The sequence below is a fragment of the Mus pahari genome, chromosome 2 (genome assembly GCF_900095145.1).
Source record: "Mus pahari chromosome 2, PAHARI_EIJ_v1.1, whole genome shotgun sequence".
Classification (NCBI taxonomy): Eukaryota; Metazoa; Chordata; class Mammalia; order Rodentia; family Muridae; genus Mus; species Mus pahari.
In genome coordinates, this window is record NC_034591.1 from 4,845,017 (window position 1) to 4,866,163 (window position 21,147).

The window sequence follows — 21,147 nt, forward strand, 5'->3', positions numbered from 1 at the left end:
TGCTCTTTAAAGGTCTAAATCTGAATCAGTTGAATGTTGGGCACCGAGGGGAAATAGTTTGTAATAGATGACCTTGATTTTCAGTTCAGTTCCATCAGTCACTTGTAGCTCTGCAATTTCCAATCCAGTTTTCTCATTTTTAAGTTCATTACATGCCTGTATATATTTTGAAATTAATTTGAACCTGAGTATTTGGCACATGATGGCTTAATAAATTTTAACTTTCAATAATCTGAAAAAAAAAAAAAAGTTTGCATTCTCACCAACAATGACTGTTTTCTATTCTCCATGTCTTCTCTAGCTTATACTCACTCTCAATTGTTTTATAGATCTTAGCAATTCTGACTGATATAAGATGAAATCACAAAGTAGTTTTAATTTGCATTTCCCTGATAACTAAGGATGTTGAACATTTCTTTAACTGTTTTTCAGTCATTTGTGTTTCCTGTTTTGAGGACTTTGCTTAGTTCTATAACCTGTTTTTAAATCGGATCATCTGATTTCTTGATGTTCAAGTTTTCTAATCCTTTATATATGTTAAATACTAATCTCTCTCTCTCTCTCTCTCTCTCTCTCTCTCTCTCTCTCTCTCTTCATAATGTGTTCTTAATGTGTCTTTTGACATATAAAAGATTTTCAGCTACATGAAGTCCCATTTATTGATTGTTCACTTTAGTGCCTATGCTATCAGTGTCCTCTTTTATTAGATTCAGAATATCTGGTCTTATGTTGACGTTCTTCATCCTCTTGGAGTTTTGTTCAGTGTGATACAGACAGATTTGCATTCTTCCACATACAGTTTGGCCAGCACAATTTGTTGAAGATGGTGACTTTTCTCCAGTGTGTATTTTTGGCTTATCAAAAAACAGGTGTCTATAGGTTATGTAGACTCCCATCTTCAGTTGATCTTCAGTTCAATTCCATTGGTCAACATGTCTGTTTTTATGCCAATAGCATGCTGTTTCATTACTGTAATTCAACCTGAAATCAGAAAGATTGTTACATATTCTGGTGTCTTCTGTAATTTCTTTCTTCATTATCTTAAAAGTTTTACTATGTAAATATATCACTTGCTTGATTAGAGTTATTCTAAGATTACTTGTTGTTGTTGCTATTGTTAATGGTAATATTTCCCTGTCTTCTTTCTCAATATGTTTGTCATAAGTGTGTGTGTGTGTGTGTGTGTGCACATGTGTGTATAAAAGCTACATTTTTTTTGTATCTTGTTATTTTTGTTGAAAATGTTTATCAACTGTAGAAGTTTCCTGGTGAAGTTTTTAAGAGCCTTCATGTATAAAAGCTTATCAATTAGAAATAAAGATACTCTGTCTTCTTCATTTCCTATTTGTACCCCTTGATTTTTTCAGTAGTCTGACTGTGCTAGCCAAGACTTCTAATACTATACCGAATAGATATGGATAGAGTGAATAGCCTAATTTCAGTTGAAATGCTTTGTGTTTCTCACTGCTTAAGATGTTGCTGACTGTAGGCTTGTTCTTAATTGGCTTCATTATGCTGAAGTCATTTGTATCCCTAGTCTGTCCAAATATTTTATCATAAAGGGGTGCTGGGTTTTGTAAACGCCATCTAGTGAGATGATCATGTGTTTTGCCTTTTAGCTTGTTTATATGGTGGATTACATTGACTGATGTTGAACAATTCCTGCATCTCTGGGGTGAAGTCAACTTGATCATGGTGGATGATCTTTTTGATGGCGTCTTGAACTTGGTTTGCCATATTTTATTGATTATCATATGCTGCAAGGAATTTCTTTTCTGGTCCTGTCTATTTGGTGTTCTGTATGCTTCTTCTACCTTGAACGACATTTTGTTTGTTTATGGTTTTTTGAGAGGTTTCTGTGTGTAGCCTTGGCTTCCTGGAATTTGCTCTGTAGACCAGGTTGGTTTTGAACTCAAGAGATCCACCTGCCTCTGAAGACTGAGCAGCTTGATGGGCAGCTTTGGATTGAGGCAATTTTATACTGTAATTTTGTTAAAAGTCTTTTCTGTGCCTTTTCTGTTTCTTCTTCCTCATCTATCTCTACTATTTGTTGGTTTGGTCTTTTTATAATATCCCAGATTTCCTGCACGTTTTGTGCCTGCATTTTCTATATTCAATATCCCTGACTGAGCTATCTATGTCTATCTTGTCTTTAAGACCTAAAATTCTCTCTTCCATATCTTTTAACTTGTTGGTGAGGCTTATTAACTCTGAGGGTTTTTTTTTTTATTTGACATCCAATATTTTTAATTTTTAGTTTTATTTCAATTTGGGTTTTCTTTAGTGCTTCTATTTGTTAAATGTCTTGAAGTATTTTCATTACTTCATTCAACTGTGTTTTATTAGTCTTCATTAAGACATTTATTCATGTCCTCTTTAAGGTACTTGAACAAATTCGTAATTGCTATTTTGAGATCTTTATCCTGAGTACAGACTAATTTTTTTTCATAGGACCTATTGCAGTAAGGTTGTTGGCTTCTAGAGGAGGCATATTATCTTCAGTATTCATGTGCTACTATCTAGGCAACTGGAGAATCCTTAGGGATCTAGAAATCCTTAGTGGAGAATGTTTCTATACATTGGCAAGTATTAACAAAGCAATGACATTGTACTTAAAAAGAAAGGTTGGAAGAGATGGTAGGAAAGAACTAGGGGGTACCTGGGTCCATACAGAAACTGAGTTCTCAGGAAATGAAGGAGAGCTGTGAAGAGGAGCTCTTTCTGGAAGGCTGCAGTAAGATGAGGAATAACTCTGGAGAGACCAGAATAATGACAGGAAGGACAGTAAAAGTTTCCTAACTTGTCCCTAGCTAATATGGCCACTGAGTGTTTCTGATAGAAACAATTTCTGAGGATAATCAGGTATCACAAAGGAATGAAATGGGATAGAAGAAACAGCTGAGAGAGGTGGCAGGAAAGAGGCAGGAGAGCCTGATTATCCACCAAGAGTCCTCTGGGAATGGCAGTTGCGTGAGAGCTCATACTGCAATTTAGCTAAAAATAAAGCAATGCTTTTCTATGCTGTCATTTCCATCATTTCATAGGTTGTGATCTTAAAATGTATTATATACAACTTTTCTTCAACTTCTAGAAGGCTGCTTTAAAATGCTATTAATAAGTTGGATGTGATGAGTCATAACTAGTTGCAGAGGGACTGTGAGTGTGAGAAAAGCCTAGGCTATTTAGCAAATTCAAGGTCAGCATGGGCTATGGAGAAGAATCCTGTCTTCAAAAAACAAAACAAAACAAAACAAAACAACAACAAAAAACCCAAAACCCAAAAAGCAAACAAACAAAAAACAACCAAACAAACAAAAAAATGCAAGGCAGCAACAGAGCATATCTTTAATCCCAGCACTCCCTAGGCAGAGGCAAGAAGGACTTTGTGAGTCTAAGGTCACCTGGCTTACACAGTCTGGCTAGTCAGGAATACATAGTGAGATACTACATTAAAGATATAAAGCTACTTGGGTACTTTCTGTAACTCCTCCATTGGGGGCCCTGTGTTCCATCCAATAGACAACTGAGAGCATCCACTTCTGTGTATTTGCCAGGCACTGGCATAGCCTCACAAGAGACAGCTATATCAGAGCTAAAGGGGTCTGCAACCCTATAGGAGGAACTAACCAGTACCCCTGAGAGCATGTGTTTCTAGCTGCATATGTAGCAGAGGATGGTCTACTCAGCCATCATTGGGAGGAGAGGCCCTTGGTCTTGCGAAGATTATATCCCCCAGTACAGNGGAATGCCAGGGTCAGGAGGTGGGAGTGGGTGGGTTGGGGAGCAGAGCGGGGAGAGGGTATAGGGGACTTTCGGGATAGCACTTGAAATGTAAATGAAGAAAATATCTAATAAAAAATTTATAAAGCAACGTGTCTCTATCTGCATATGTAGCAGAGGATGGCCTAGCTGGCCATTAGTGGGAGGAGAGGCCCTTGGTCTTGCCCAAGTATAGGGTCCCAGTACAGGGGAATGCCAGGGCCAGGAAGTGGGAGTGGGTGGGTTGGGGAGCAGAGTGTGTGGGGGGGATATAGGGGATTTTCTGAGAGGAAACTAGGAAAGGGGATAGCATTTGAAATGTAAATGAAGAAAACATCTAATTAAAAAATAAATCTTAGAAAATATATAAAGCAAATAAGATACACACACACAAAATAATTAAAGAAAATGCTATTTATAAGTAGATTGCTGTGAGAAGAAGTGTTTGTGGACCCAACAATTTAAAAATTGGGAACACTTAAATTATTCAAATGTTCTTTAAGTTATTAAATCAAAATTTCTTTAAAAAATAAATATATAATTTTAATAAAAAGAGATTATACTATATAAACAATAACAACTAGATAAATAAATGTATAAAATTCAACTGTCAATGAATAGAAATTAATACTTTCCATAAAGTTAAAGTATTTAAATTTATGAATAAGAATATGAACAAAACAATTCTAAATTATATCAAATATAATTGAATATACAGTTATTTCAGTTTGAGGTAAGGCATCAAAAAAAGCAACATTTAAAGGAAAAGTAAAGTATATATGCAAATACAATAAATGTTCCAAACTATTTATTCCACTCCAAATATTATGGTATCAGAATGGTTATAGATTACAGCAGGAAATTAGCACTAGTCTGCTGATAGAGTATCTTGCAGTTAGTTTCTATTTTTAAAGGGAGATGGGTAAAATTAGCACAAATTTACAAACAATTTAAGAAAAGCACCTCACCCCCTTGGTCTTGCAAACTTTATATGACCCAGCACAGGGGAAGGTCAGGGCCAAGTAGTGGGAATAAGTGGGTAGGGGAGCAGGGGTGGGGGGGGGTATAGGGAACTTTCAGGATAGCATTTGAAATGTAAATAAAGAAAATAATAATAATAATAATAACAATAACAATAATAAATAATTTAGATAAAAAACAAAAAAAGGAAAAGCACCTCACTAAAATTAGAAAATTAGAAAAATATAGAATTGAGATTATGACACACTCCAAATATGAAGTCTCCTAAATTTTACGATCTTCTGTGTTCTACAAAATATAAATGTTTATTATAAGAGGAAATGTTAAAGCAATAAATTATTGACAAAACTTATTAACAAAACTGTTAATAAGTTTATATAATAAAATTTGTAGGCATATCAAATATGACTTTTTGATGATTAAAAAGCCTCAGATTACTTATGCAAGTAATTTACAAATTAAGCTGGAAATTTCCAGTTTTTCTGGTGAAAAATCAAAAGGCTACAATTAAATATATATGAACATGAAGTACTACTGGATACCATCAATTAATGATAAAACCCCTTAAGTTGAATTATGTGGTAGAATACACCTATACTTTGAATTCTGTGTTTTGTTGGGATTTTCAAAGTAGTATTCCTATAAAATAAACTTGAAAAAGTCTCCAGGGTTTTAAGATTAAAAACATTTTTTAAAAACTCTGCAAATAAGTAAATTTCAAATTTAAGATCAAAATGACTCGTTGATCTAGATGTAAATATGAAGGCCATTTATCTCTATTTCTTAACAAATACAAATATTTGAGATATAGTTTTTTCTTCCCCCCATACACTAACAGTACTATTACTATCACATGATCTAAGCAAAAGCAAGTGCTTAATATTCAGGGGCTCTTTTAGAATTTTAGACTTTCAATGCTATATATTTTCACCAACAAATAAAAAGTTATATATTAGCACCAATGAAATGAGATATCAGAAAATAGTAATTATATACACATTGTTGGTAAAAGCCTTTGTGGTAGCCAATTTAACAAGATATAAAATTCAAATTTTATAAACTCTTTGCTTTTAATAAGCACATCCAACAATTTATTAGCTACTGTTAATAGAAAATATCTTTAAAGAAAATAAAATATTATGTTAAAAATAAATTTAACTAACACATATTATATCCCTGGAAAGAAATTACTTTTTTTCAAAGATTTTTATTAGATATTTTCTTCATTTACATTTCAAATGCTATACTGAAAGTCCCCTATACCCTCCCACCACTCTGCTCCCCAACCCACCCACTCCCTCTTCCTGGCCCTGGCATTCCCCTGTACTGGGGCATATGATCTTCGCAAGACCAAGGGCTCCTCCTCCCATTGATGGCCGACTAGGCCATCCTCTGCTACATATGCAACTAGAGACACAAGCTCTGGGGGTACTGGTTAGTTCATATTGTTCCTCCTATAGAGCTGCAGACCCCTTTAGCTCCTTGGGTACTTTCTCTAGCTCCTTCATTGGGGGCCCGGTGTTCCATCCAATAGATGACTGTGAGCATCCACTTCAGTGTTTGCCAGGCACTGGCATAGCCTCACAAGAGATAGCTATATCAGGGTCCTGTCAGCAAAATCTTTCTGGCATATGCAATAGTGTCTGGGTTTGGTGGTTGTTTATGGGATGGATCCCTGGGTGGGGCAGTCTCTGGATGATCCTTCCTTCCATTTCAGCTCCGAACTTTATCTCTGTAACTCCTTCCATGGGTATTTTGTTCCCCATTCTAAAAAGGAACGAAGTATCCACACTTTGGTATTCCTTCTTCTTGAGTTTCATGTGTTTTGTAAATTGTATCTTGGATATTCTAAGTTTCTGGGCTAATATCTGCTTATCAGTGAGTGCATATCATGTGTGTTCTTTTGTGACTGGGTTACCTCACTCAGGATGATATCCTCCTGATCCATCCATTTGCCTAAGAATTTCATAAATTCACTGTTTTTAAAAGCTGAGTAGTACTCCATTGTGTAAATGTACCACATTTTCTCTATCCATTCCTCTGTTGAGGGACATCTGGGTTCTTTCCAGCTTCTGGCTATTATAAATAAGGCTGCTATGAACAAAGTGGAGCATGTGTCCTTATTACAAGTTGGAACATCTGGGTATATGCCCAGGAGAGGTATTGCTAGATCTTCTGGTAGTACTATGTCCAATTTTCTGAGGAACCGCCAAACTGATTTCCAGAGTGGTTGTACCAGCTTGCAATCCCACCAGCAATGGAGAAGTGTTCCTCTTTCTCCACATCCTTGCCAGCATCTGCTGTCACCTGAATTTTTGATCTTAGCCATTCTGACTGGTGTGAGGTGGAATCTCAGGGTTGTTTTGATTTGCATTTCCCTGATGATTAAGGATGTTGAACATTTTTTCAGGTGCTTCTCAGCCATTTGATATTCCTCAGTTGAGAATTTTTTGATTAGCTCTGTACCCCATTTTTTAATGGGGTTATTTGATTTTCTAGAGTCCAGCTTCTTGAATTCTTTGTATATATTGAATATTAGTCCTGTATCAGATTTAGGATTGGTAAAGATCCTTTCCCAATCTGTTGGTGGCCTTTTTGTCTTATTGACAGTGTCTTTTGCCTTACAGAAGCTTTGCAATTTTATGAGGTTTCATTTGTCAACTCTCGATCTTGCAGTTCAGGAAAATTTCCCCTGTGCCCATATCTTCAAGGCTTTTCCCCACTTTCTCCTCTATAAGTTTTAGTGTCTCTGGTTTTATGTGGAGTTCCTTGATCCACTTAGACTTAAGCTTTGTACAAGGTGATAAGGATGGATCAATTCACATTCTTCTACATGATAACTGCCAGTTATGCCAGCACCATTTGTTGAAAATGCTGTCTTTTTTCCACTGAATAGTTTTAGCTCCCTTGTCAAAGATAAAGTGACCACAGGTGTGTGGGTTCATTTCTGGGTCTTCAGTTCTATTCCATTGATCTACCTGTCTGTCACTGTACCAGTACCATGCAGTTTTTGTCACAATTGCTCTGTAGTACAGCTTGAGGTCAGGCATGGTGATTCCCCCAGAGGTTCTTTTATTATTGAGAACAGTTTTTGCTAACCTAGGTTTTTGTTATTCCAGATGAATTTGCAAATTGCCCTTTCTAACTCAGTGAAGAATTGAGTTGGAATTTTGATGGGGATTGCATTGAATCTGTAGATTGCTTTTGGCAAGATAGCCATTTTTTGCTATATTAATCCTGCCAATCCTTGAGCATGGGAGATTGGAAAGGAAATTCTTAGAAGAAATCTACTGTTGATAGTTTACACAATAAATATTATATACTACCAAAAATAAATTAAAATGAAAATAATATTTATAAGAATACAGAACATGCAGAAACAAAAACTTGTACATGGATACTTCTAAAAGCATTATTTTACAGGACAAAATATATGAATAATGCAAATGTCCACTAAGTAATGAATGGATACATAAAAGGGAGCATATCAATATAAAGGACTACCATCCAATCACAAAAATAGGATGAAATCCTTACATACAATAACATGAATTGAAAGCATTGTGCTGACAACGAAATTATATACAAATCCAACTATAAAAACACATATTTTAAGAAATTTCTAGATTAAATATATGTCTCAATAGTTTAATAGGTTCCAGAGGATGTACAAAGGTGGAAAAGTCATCTGATAATTAATTAATAGGAGCTTCTTTTTAGGGTGATAAAAATGTTCTGGAGATAGGCATCAGAGATAGCTACATAACTGCAAATATACTAAAATCAAATGAAAGGCATATTTTGGTTAAAACAGGACATTTTGTTTCATGAATTATGGTGATAAATATAACATTGTCATCTGCAGCTACAGTGGTAATTCTGGACATTTTCATTACTATCGCAACTTTATATTTGAATGCTTTATCCCTTTGGTGAATGATGGGAAGACACAGATGTAAGGAAGAGATGGGTACCCCCAAACGTTGAAGGCACACACAGAAAAAGCTGAGGATCATGACAAGCTTTTGTCCTTTTCCCTTACTTTTTCTCCTTTTGTTTTTAACAGAAATATCAGGAAATCCAGGCAGTCCATATGATAGAACAGAGTAAAATTTTACTGTGAAGTATCTACTCAAACAGCATCAGAAATAAATAAAAAAAAAAAAGACAAGGGCTCTAAACTGAAGAAGAAAGAAAGCACAGGAATGTAATGGAGATTAAAAATAGTAAATGAACAGGATAGAAGTTCAGTGATTTTCAGGTTTTCTAGTTACTTTTACTCTACAGTTTGTTTAGAATCTATAGTTACACTATTGAACCTTAAGTTTACTAAGACACATTAATAACTATTTTATTTTCTGTAAGATTAAAGATATTAAACCTAATTTCGCCTTAAACATAAAGCCCTAAGGTTCAGAAGTTACTTAATTATGATATCTAACTTAGAAATCTGCTGAGCCTTTCTTTTATTTCCAAGCACATAACTTAAAAGGACATTTCTCTGAGTGGCCTTGTCCACTGTCTAAACACCAAGTCCTGGCAACTGGAGCAGTTTCTTATCTCTGGCATCGTGTTTTTGCCTGGGTCTATGGGCTCTTATTGGATAACTTCTGTTCATGTTACTACAGAAACAATTCAAGTCTCAGTTATGTGCAAACCAGGAATCAAAAGTTGGAAAGCCTTCAGAAACAAACAAAGAAAACTCAAAAGCCAACTGGACAGGTTTATCTTTACTTATTGTTTCTAAGAGTGTTTATACTCACTTCAAAAGACGGCCTCATAGGGAGGTGACTATTTACCATCTAAGTCAGGAAGCACTTTGAGGTTGAAGCCAAAGCTTAGGTACCAGAACAGTTCAGTTGGATTACAGAAATTATGTACTGTGAAAGCACAGGAGTTCTAGCTCTTTTTAAGAGTCTGAAATCAAATGGTATCGAGGGTAGGAGGAATAGAGATTATTGCTTCTGCATTAAATGTTCAAATTTCCAACAAATTTTTACTGAATATCTACCACATCACTGATAAAGATATTTGGAATACATCAACAGAGAGACAATGTTACTAGTCCTGAAAAAGGACAATATATTAGATAGACTTAAAAATTATACAGAGAAAAAGATGTCAGAAGTGTAAGGGGATGGTAAGAGATGGGTAGATGACTCACACTTTTAAATAGCGTGAGTGGTAGGCCTCACTGAGCAGTTTCCAGTAAATTTGGGAGTTGACTATTCACATATTAGGAGATGTGGTCCCCTACATAGGAAAAGCCAGGCAATGATGTCTATGATGAAATGTACCTGGTACAGTCAGAAAGATAAACAGGTTAAGGATAGCGTGGTACCTTAAGGACAAAGAAAGATACATAGAACAACTGAGAAAACGTTTGGGATCAATGTAAAACCTCAACTGAATGTGAGTGTGTAAGCCCAATATTTGTAAGAATAATGATCAGATTAATTAAGAAGAAATAACATGTCACATCTTGCTTTTTTTCCCCCCTTAATATGTGGTGTACTAGCACTATGTTATAGCTCTTTAGAATGCTGCAGAACCTTTTCCATTTAACTATTTTCTATAATCTTTAATAAATTCAACTACCAAATCACCTATTGAATTTTATAAGACTATTTGACTGCTTTACTAATAATTTTTTGTTTTCCAACTTACTAACTAGGTAATGAACAAAGTTACAAATCACATTTAAAAAAAAGTAAGCTGTGTTTTCCTGTAAGCCACTGTTATGCCTCTTTCCCATGTGAAACTTTCCCTCAACTAAGCAGAGATTACTAACTCCTTTTCATTATATCACAATTAGTACTACTTTTACAAAAACATGACGCAACTATACAACATTGCTAAATTATCTTCTTTATACTCTTTAAATCCAGGTGTCAAAAAAAGTTTACTTAATAACAGGAATAAATGGAACAAAAGAATATTTCATGAATGTGTGTACAATATTGGCAGGATTTAAAGTGGAAAGAAAAACCAGAAAGCTCATACAAGTAACAAAGAGAAAGAACTGAGACTTCAAGCTATGACTCATTTCCAAAGTAGAGGAAACAAGAACATTTAGCCAAGAAAAACATGAAGAGGTAACAGCAAAGAACAGTTCTTGGGACTTACTACAACTCTGACAAACTAGCCAGCCTTCTAAAGTACTGGGGATCAAGGAGTTTTAATTTCATGTATTATAATGAAAATGCAGGATCTTACCCATGAGGGAATTATAAACTTATTTTTTTAAAAATTCATTGTTCCTAGATATTTGTATCAAATTTGGGAACACAGGTGACACATACTAGAAACAAAAGACTCATACCAATTCTACCACCAAAACCCTCTAACATAGTGATACTATGTTGTCAACCTGCCAACCTGTAATCCCTAGTAACCAGTGATCTAGTCTTGGACAATAGAGTTTAGCACTGCAAAATGTTATAAAAGTGATTCATATACTATTTAAGTTTTCATAATTTTGCTACACATATTTATCATTCATTTGATGTTCATACATGTTGTAAGTAAAAATATATTTTCTATTGCTGAGTTTTTTTTTCATTGTATATGATAGCTATCCATTTATCATGTGGAAAATATCTGAGCTGCCTCTGGTTTTTTTTGTTTGTTTGTTTTTTGTTTTGTTTTGTTTTTTTGAGACAGGGTTTCTCTGTATAGCCCTAGCTGTCCTGGAACTCACTTTGTAGACCAGGCTGGCCTCGAACTCAGAAATCCGCCTGCCTCTACCCAAGTGCTGGGATTAAAGCCGTGCGCCACCACCGCCCAGCGCCTCCGTTTTTTTTTTTTTTTTTTTTTTTTTACAAGTATAAATAAAGCTGCTCTAAACAGATTTTTATAAAAATACAGGTTTTCATGTCTTTCGAGTAAAGTTCCAGGATTTCAGGGAAATAAAAGTTTATTTATCTTAATACAAAATTCACAGATTTTTTTCCTAGAGAGTCTATATAGTATTTTATACCACCAACAATGCTTGGCAGTGTTTAGTTTCTCTCTCAGAATGTGGTAAGTAACAGAAGCAGCTTGCCATGGTTTTGTGAGGTGGAATGTGGACATAGATGCAGAGCTGGGAGAGGGAACCCTATCACAACCTAACTGCTGACCCCAGTGTCCACTGCAGTCTATCTGTTTCTCAGATCACAGGGTTCAGAAGAGGTCTTCAGATCCTGCAGCATTTGCCTTTCTGTGACTAAATTATTTTACTTTGCAGTTACAATGATGTTCTCCAGGTTCACCAATGTTGCTGCTAATGGCAGGATTTCCTATTTCTTTAAAGATGAATATTATTATATTGAGTACATAGAATACAATTTATCTATCTGTAGAAAAATACTTAAATTGATTCTATACCTTGGACAATGTGAACACCGCAGCAAATAACATGAGCACAAAGAGATTTTCTTGACATTATTATCCTATTGCTTTTGGATATACACCCAACAATAGGATTACTTCATCATAAATTCTATTGTTAATTGTTTTCAGACCCTCACAGTGTTTTCTATAATAGTTTTACTAACCTATATTCTCACCAATGCAGTAAATATATTTCTTTTTCTATACATCTTTGTCAGCACTTGTTACAGATAACTGAAGGGACTAAAGACGCTATCTACCTGTGAGTCAGAAGAAGAGAAAGCCTCTTATAATAGTAATCGTGTAGTAGTTATTAATCTTACATTTGAAAGTTTAGCAGAAAAAGTCAAAGAACAATGAGATATGTTGCCTTAGAATACATAAGAATTTTCTTTTTAATTTGTAAAATTATATTTAGTTTGTTCACATAGTGTGGGGGCTGTGGGTGTGCATGCATTCACGTGCACATGTGGGTGTCATACCACATGTGTAGAGATCAGAGGACAACTTGTGGAAGTAGGTTCTCTCCTTCTACCATGTGAGAGACTGGAATCGAATTTCAATCATCATGCTTGGTTGCAAACACTTTGCCCCCTGAGCCATCTTGCTGGCCTCATAAACATAAGAATTTTCTAACTACTTGAACTATCCAAAAATTTGATGAGCTGCCTTCCTAGTTTCCCAGAGATCAGATGGTTAAAACAAAAGGGTGTGAGTGGGCTGGGTGTGGTGGTGCACACCTTTGAATCCCAGCACTTGGGAGGCAGAAGGAAATTGATGCCTGTGAGTGGGAAGTCCAGCTTGGTCAATAAAGTGAGTTCCAGGACAGTAGGGCTATATAGAGTTTCTGTCTTCCCCTGCCCCCCAAAAGTAAGACAGACAGACAGATAAGCCAAAAACAAGGGAAAGGGAAGAAAGAAGAAAAAGACAAGGAGAAAAGAAAAAGATAGAAAAGAAAATACTGATAGTGCTTTGTCATTAGCCTAGAACATTGTTATTTCTCAACCTATGGTCTCGTCCTGACGGCAGCAGTACATAGAAACGCATGGTGAGGATGCAGTTATTACTGATAAGGCTAGAAGCTTGACTTCAACAGAATACTTATGTGTGCAGCTTCTGCAGTGGCTTTAATAGAAGACACAAAGCCAGATGTCTTACTATACAGCTCAGGATGGCTTCAACTTCACAGTGCTCTTGTCTCAGCCCCTGAAGGTCTGGGATTACACGTGGGAGCTATTGAGCTCAATTTACACTTAAAATGACTACAGTTTAAATGGTACTGAAGAAACAGAACTCTGGCCTTACAATTTTTAATATTTTCTGATGAATTTTTCCTTCTCAACTGTATTCTAGAAGAAGTAAGGCCATCATTTGAACAAGGGATTATTTGTACAAATAAGCTTCATGTCAGTTTGTAAAAGCTCCCATTTCTCTAATTATGAGTCTTTTAAAATGAAGTAAAAGTAGAGAATTTAGTCAGCTCTTCACTTTACCCATGGCAGCACGGCTTACACTACATCTGAAGGTGATATTTATCTTTCTCTGGAAAAAAATTAATGTACAAGCCATATGTTCTTTATTTTAAAAACTAGTAGTAGCTTGATAAAATAAATCTTACAATCTGATAAAATTAGATGCTTTTAAATTGACTTATATTGATATTGGGTGTTTTAACTTAAAATAAAACTAAATTTTAATATTTACAATGTACAATAAAATATATAGCCTCCGATGTGTAAAATAAATTTACTATATTACACTATTAAGAATAGGACTATATGAAGTTTCTAGGTACCTGAAACATTCAAATATTTCTTCCCAAAAATCATTTCAGGACCCATGTCTATTAACAACCCCATAGTTGATTTATAGTAACTATTTTAAAAGCATGCTTTGAATTATTAATCTCATTTGACTTAAACCTGAAATACCTTACTATGTCCATGGGATTTTTGTTCTTGTTGTTCTGTGGCACTAGAGAGTGAACCTGGGAGCGTGCTCCTGCTCGGAAAGCACTCTACCACGGAACTCTTACCTCAAGCTCAATGACCTTCCTTCCTTCTACTATTAAAGTTTATATTGATAAATGAACTAGACTGTATAGTTTCATCACAGTATTTATCAGAAAAGACAATAACAAATTTGATTATCTGGAACATTCATGATCCAATTTTGCTGAGGCACAACTTAGAAGATATGTATTGGTTGTATGAAATGAATTCATTTACATTTGTGAGTCTGCCCAGTTATTTAACATTCAATTTAAAATGCAAATTTTAAGGTGGTCTTAGATTTTTCTACTGATAATTTTTAAAGTGTATTTTGTGAGATAATCATATTATAAATGATAATCAGGGAAAATTTCATAAGATAAAGTATTTGTGAATACTAAGATACATTATGGTATATTTTATTTAATGTGCTGTTTGATCATAAATATTGGTACTAAAATATAATTACCACACAAATAAAAATTCTAACAATAATTGAAAATACATTCATATTCTTTGCTTTCATAAAAACATACTTTGTATTAAAATATTTTTTCTAATGTATTCACCATTGCTTTCTTTAGACACAACAGAAGAGGGCTCAGACCCTATTGCAGGTGGTTGTGAGCCACCATGTGGTTGTTAGGAATTGAACTCAGGAACTCTGGAAGAGCAATCAGCGCTCTTAATCACTGAGCCATCTCCCCAGCTCACAATGTATTAAAGTATTTTCTTGACAGAAAACTGAGGAAATACAGAAATGCAAAAATGAAAAGCACTAACCCTTTTTACATGTGAAACAACAGAGTTTAACAGAAAAGACATTGATGGTTTTATGGGCTCAATCTTAATTGCAGAATTATAAACAAGTCCAGAATTTATCCTCCCATGTTAATTCAATTATTTCTTCAAATGATTTGAAGCTTAGCATAACTTGGATGCTATCAGCATTAAAAAGTATAAAATGGAATTAACTTTCTGACTACACTTGAAAGTTCTTGTTATCTATCAAAGCAAATTACTTTTGCAAACTTAAAACTATACTATTAAGACTGTTTTTAAAAAGTAAAAGCTAAAGCAAAGCTATCTAGTTAACAAGTTTTCTTTTGAAGAGTAGATAATAGAATTGATGTAACAAAGTTGTTAATTGTTATTAAGATTTATATAATTCTTGATTTTTATTAATTATATATAATATCTATTTTTGAGACAGGGTCTCACTATGAAGCCCAAGATAGGCCTGGAATTTACTATATAGATCAGGTTGGCCTCAAACTCATAGAAATCCTCCTGCCTCTGCCTTCCAAATACTAGAATTAAAAGCATGCATCACCTCACCTGGTTTAAAATTTAACTTTTGATATTAAAAAAATGTGGTTCAGAGACAATGCTTCCCATAAACCCTTTAAAGTAAAAATGACTTATACTTCACAGTTCCACACATATATATTTTGATCATATTCCACCTCCTTTTATCCCTTTCCCACTGATTCCTTTCTTCTTCATAAGTCTTTCTCCTACTTTCATGTTCTGGGGTTTTGTTTTGTTTTGTGTGTGAGCCACTGCATTTAATTAGGGCTACTTGAATGTGGATGGGTGGATATTATTTACTTGAGCAAGGACAGTTACCAGCAGCTACTCTACTGACTTTCAAATTTTAAAAGATTCATATATATGATATAAATATGCTTGCTGGTATAGAAAAAAGTAAAAATCATTATTTTAAAGTATTTAAATGTATCCTAGAAATAAGTGTAAATATGAGATTACAGATTCATTCTGAATGACAGAGAACAAAAGATCAAACATTATGAAGTCAGATTTAAGTTTTTTATTTTAAATGTGTAACATGATTGCTATCTAAGCCACTCCAGACGTAAGCTTTCAAAAAGTTTATTTTGGGGGGTAGGGGTTGGGGTGGGGAGGCTAGTCCTTTGCTGAAGAGAAATGGAGGAGGTGTAGATGGAGGGGGGTAAGAGGGAGGTACGGGGAGAAGAGGAGGGAGGGGAAACTGCTGTCAGATGTAAAATAAATGAAATAAAAAAGAACTGAACACTGAATATAATATTTAATATTTCCCAACCATTGTCTTGTGAACTTAAGAATGTTTGTGATACTTAAAATGTATAATTAAATGAATTGCAATATTCAGATCCCCAAATATATATGCATTAATTACTAGTATTTTTTTAACTATGCTTGTTTGTCACAGGAAAAACTTCCCTCAAAAACAATGCATTGAGTGAAAAAAATACATTTTTCATTTTCCTCCCTGAAAAGGTTTCACTCTGTACTGATTCTTGTGTGTGTGTGTGTGTGTGTGTGTGTGTGTGTGTGTGTTTTAATTACTTCTATTGTTTTACAATCCGGTTGTTGCCCCTGTTCTGGTCCACCCTCCCACAGTTCCTCATCCCATTCCTCCTCCCCCATGTCTCCAAGAGAATGTCCCCCCACCCCGCCAGGCCTCCCTACTCCCTTCCACATACTAAAGTTAAACCAAGAACAGACAAACTATCTAAACAGTCTCATAACCCCTAAGGATATAGAAGAAGTCATTAAAAACCTTCCAACCAAGAAAAAGCCCAGGGCCAGATGGATTTAGTGCAAAATTCTACCAGACCTTCAAAGAAGAGCTAATACCAACACTCCTCAAACTATTCCATAAAATAGAAACCGAAGGAACATTACCTAATTTATTCTATGAAGTCACAATTACTCTGATTCCTAAACCACACAAAGACCCAACAAAGAAAGAAACTTCAGAACAAATTTGCTTATGAATATCAATGCAAAAATACTCAATAAAATTCTAGCAAACTTAATCCAAGAACATATCAAAATGATCATTCATGTTCAAGTAGGCTTCATCCCAGGGATGCAAGGTTAGTTCAACATACAAAAATCCACTAAAGTAATCCAGTATAAAAACAAATTCAAAGAAAAAAAATCTCATGATCATCTCATTAGATTCTGAGAAAGCATGACAAAATACAACACCCCTTCATGTTAAAAGTATTAGAAAGACCAGGAATTCAAGGCATATACCTAAACATAACAAAAGCAATTTACTGCAAACCAACAGCCAATATCAAATTAGATGGAGAGATACTTGAAGGAATCCCACTAAAATCAAAGACAAGACAAGGCTTCAATATAGTACTTTTAAGTTCTAGCTAGAGCAATTAGACAACAAAAGTAGATCAAGGGGGATACAAATTGGTAAAGTCTATCTTCTTCAAGGAGTTAGTTAGGAAAAATAAATAGTACATCAAAGTTATTACCTTTTAGCCGGTGACTTAGAATTTGTTCCAGAACAGCTGCAAAGTTGTTAAATTCAGGAGATGAATCATCAATTGTTTCAAAGCAAGACCGATCAATAAGGGTTTTCACAGAAAATCTACAAACAAACAAACAAAACCAGGATGGTTAGTTTTAGAGCAAGTAAATCCATTCACTTAAGTATGAAAATATGCGAAGATATTTAGAAAAGAATCCTGAAAATCAGGTTTATTCAATGTGCTCTGTAATTTGAAAATTTTACAGAAAACAAGCTTCCACATGCATAGTTATTGCTAACATCTGAATGCTGATGTCCTTCAAGTTCTTAGATCGCTGGCAAGGCCTAGCATCAGCAAGCTGGGCCTTCCAGAAGTTAAGCAGCATCTTCTGTTAGTATCTTTGTAGAAGAGGTGCAAGGGAGCTTGACTGTTTCTTCTGTCACAAAAGGCATCAAACAGGAGAACAGCCATCTTCTTTGCATTTGCCTTTATTACTACTAAGAGACGCTTGTCTAATTAAAGCCGAGAGTACCCTTTGTCAGTGAATATATTTAGGAGGTAGTTTGATATAGTCAGTTTAGCTAAGAAATAGTAGTAAGTTTTTTACTGGGTCTGTAAAACTATGCATGGATTGTTTCCCATATAACTGGCCTCAAATCCAATCTGGGAGAGGTTGGTTACGCTGCCCGCCCCCCCAAACAGTTGTGCCATCTTTACACACCCGGCACCTCTTGCCTGGCAAATTGGTACACAGTTCACTGAGTTCACAGGTAGGTAAGTCCATTGATGCCTTGCTTATCCAGCAGCCTGCGTGCCCCCTCTCAGTACTATGAGAACTAGGCAGCAGGGAGCTTCCAGGTTAATGTCTCTAAATCTTGCATCTTGTAGGTGATACCTTCAGCATTAAGGTCTTATCAACTAGTTCGGGTAAGAAAATAAATAGATAGCAAAGGCTTGGTACCTCAGACCTGGCACTAGGGATTTGCTCAATGGCCCATTATTCCTTGGATAAGCATATTATTGTATTCAGCTATAAAGAATAATGAAATTTAAAGGCAAATAGATGAAACTGGAAAAAAATTGTACCAAGTGAGGTTACCCAGAACCAAAAAGACACAAACTGTTTGCTCTCCCTCATATGCAAATCTAAGCCTGTGACTATCTGATTTGTGAGTTTAACATAAAGAGTACCTCCAGAACATGTAGTGCACATACACATGTGAAGGCAAAACATGTATACATATAAAATAAAACTAATGTCATAAATTCTATGTTCTTCCTCAGGTGAATTAAATCGAAAGGTTTCTAAAATGGAAAAAAAAATACCCACTACCCCTATTGTTGACTTGAGAAGAAAATTTCTAAATGTTTTTCTCTAATTTTTCTTAGGAGGAATGGAGTAAGAAGGCTGACTCTGTAAGCACATTCTTCAAGGTAAGAGAAAAACTACTGCTTTAGAAATGTATGTCATTGAAACAGTGATGCACACTGTGAAGCAAACTGAACATATTTTCAAATAATTATAACAAGGTATATTTCACCAGGAAGCTGGATTAGGATTTAGTTTCTTCTTTGACAGTGTGGTCAGCTTTCCTTATTTCTTTCCAGGCAGCAAGTACCTTCACCATGTGAGCTATATCATTAGCCTGAGACTGACACTATTAATAAAGAATGTACAAATTCAAAGATAAGAGTTATTTCTTCTCATATTTCATAGCAAATTTACTGGATTCCATACAAACACAGTAACTAAATCCTCTCTTGAAAAAATAATTTCCATCTTCAAATAATCAACAAGGAAATGGCCGTCAAGAAAGATGATAGAAGAGTTGAGAGATGGCTTGGTGGATAAAATGCACAGAAGCATGAAAACCTGAGTCCCATGCACATATGAAGCCTGGGCATGGTAGTGCATGGCTGTATGTCAGTCAGTGCTAGGAGACAGACAAGAAGACCCTAAGTGCTTGCTGGACAGACAGTTTGGTAACTGTTAAGCTCCAGGTTCTATGAGAGAATTTGTTTTTAATAAATTAAAAAAAAAAAAGGAGAGCAATAGGAGAAACACGACTTGAATCTCTGGTCTCCATATATAATACACATATGCACACGATACCCCTATAATCATGTGCACATACACAACAATAAGATATAAATCACAGCAAATGTAAAACACTAAGTACAAGTAATAATAAACATGATACCGAAGATATTTGTTCAAATGGGATTAATTTTTCTTTTTTATATTTTATACCAGACATTTTTAAAAGAAATCAGAAATTTGCTTTCCTTTTCAAGCAATAATTTAAGATTCCTCAGCCATTGCATGTGTATCAATCTACCAAAAAATTAAATTCAAAAACTTTCAATGTATCTCTTAAGCAGAGATATGCAGACTATACTGCACATACTAAATTTAACCATTTTCTGATTTTGAACATTTATTTTTGTTTTATGTGCCTGAATATTTGCCTGCAAATATGAATATGCCTTGCATGTAACCCTAGTACTTGAGAAGGTCAGAAGAGTACACCTTGAACCTGAAGTGACAGACAATTGTTAACCAAATGTGGGTGCTGGGTAGCGATCAAACCTAGGTCCTCTCTAAGAACAGCAATGCTCTTAACCAGTTAGCAATCTCTCCAGTCGTCTTCTTTTTAAAAAAAAAAATTTAAACTTATTTTATTAGATATTTTCTTCATTTACATTTCAAATGCTATCCCGAATGTCCCCTATACCCTCCCCCCACCCTGCTCCCCTGCCCACCCATCTCCAGTCTTCTACTGCAGGTTTTTAAATAGCTTTTATTATAGCACAGATACATAAATATTCCAACTATCTTCTCATCTTTAGCATTTACAGTATTATATTTCTCATCTTAGTTGCTGACATTCTCATGAAAGTTCTGAATTGACTTCTTTTATTCATCTGATTATATAAATCTTTGAAATAATTGATTATTTTAAATCAGACTTTTGAGTTCTTTGTCAGTTTTTCATTTCTATAGGTTTAGATTCAATTCTTGAAGAGCTATAAATTACTAGAGTAATCTTGTTACCTCTTTTTATATTTCTTGTGTTTCCATGTATCCATTTGGATAGGTTTTTGCTCAGCTCAAGAGGTTTCAAAGGAGAAGAATATTAATAAGTGGTCTGGAAACTGTTCTTGGGTTATTTTGGTGAAGAGTATGGGTACGTTCTGCCCTTGTCCAAAAAATATGCCTAGGACTAAATTGAAGGGTTTTTGGATTAATGGCTTAGGAGGAGGAGATTTCAAAACACCCTAGTATTGTCTGTCCTGTGGCTATTCGTGGCTACTCTTACGAAGATCTCTTATGGAAATGAACAAGTTGAGCAAGAAAAACACAAATGTACAGTTTAGGACAAAAGGAGCATCAGGAAGAAACTGAGCTAAATTCAGTGCTCAAGGAGATAAATTTTAAAGAAAAGCCTGATGCTAAAAAGAATAAAGAAAGTAGTGACTTCAGGGAAAGATTGCACCCAGCCAAGGTTTCAACTTGTGAAAAAGAATTTAAAAGAAGTTTATAGCTAGGCATCGTGACACATGCTTTTAATCCCAGCACTCAGAAAGAAGCAGAGGCAGACGGGTCTTTGAGTTTGAGGCCAGCCTGGTCTACAGAGCAAACTCCAGGATAGCCAAATTTAGGCAGTACAGGAAACCATAGAAAACAGAAAGCAATCTACAGATGCAATGCAATCCCCATCAAAATTCCAACCCAATTCTTCACAGAGTTAGAAAGGGCGATT

General features: G+C 35.1%; 2 protein-coding genes across 4 annotated transcripts in view; one reads left to right on the forward strand and one right to left on the reverse strand.

The window, feature by feature from the left end:
• Rundc3b (RUN domain containing 3B) overlaps window positions 1-21,147 on the reverse strand; it is a 114,042-nt gene that overhangs the window by 79,418 nt on the left and 13,477 nt on the right. For both annotated transcript variants that reach the window (XM_021190719.2, XM_021190718.2), the window contains exon 2: window positions 17,387-17,502. In XM_021190719.2, coding sequence (XP_021046378.1) covers window positions 17,387-17,502 — 116 coding nt within the window. The remainder of the gene's footprint in view (window positions 1-17,386; window positions 17,503-21,147) is intronic.
• Abcb1 (ATP binding cassette subfamily B member 1) overlaps window positions 1-21,147 on the forward strand; it is a 151,181-nt gene that overhangs the window by 18,654 nt on the left and 111,380 nt on the right. For both annotated transcript variants that reach the window (XM_029534937.1, XM_021190179.2), the window contains exon 2: window positions 18,773-18,817. The gene's annotated coding sequence lies outside the window, so the exon portion shown is untranslated. The remainder of the gene's footprint in view (window positions 1-18,772; window positions 18,818-21,147) is intronic.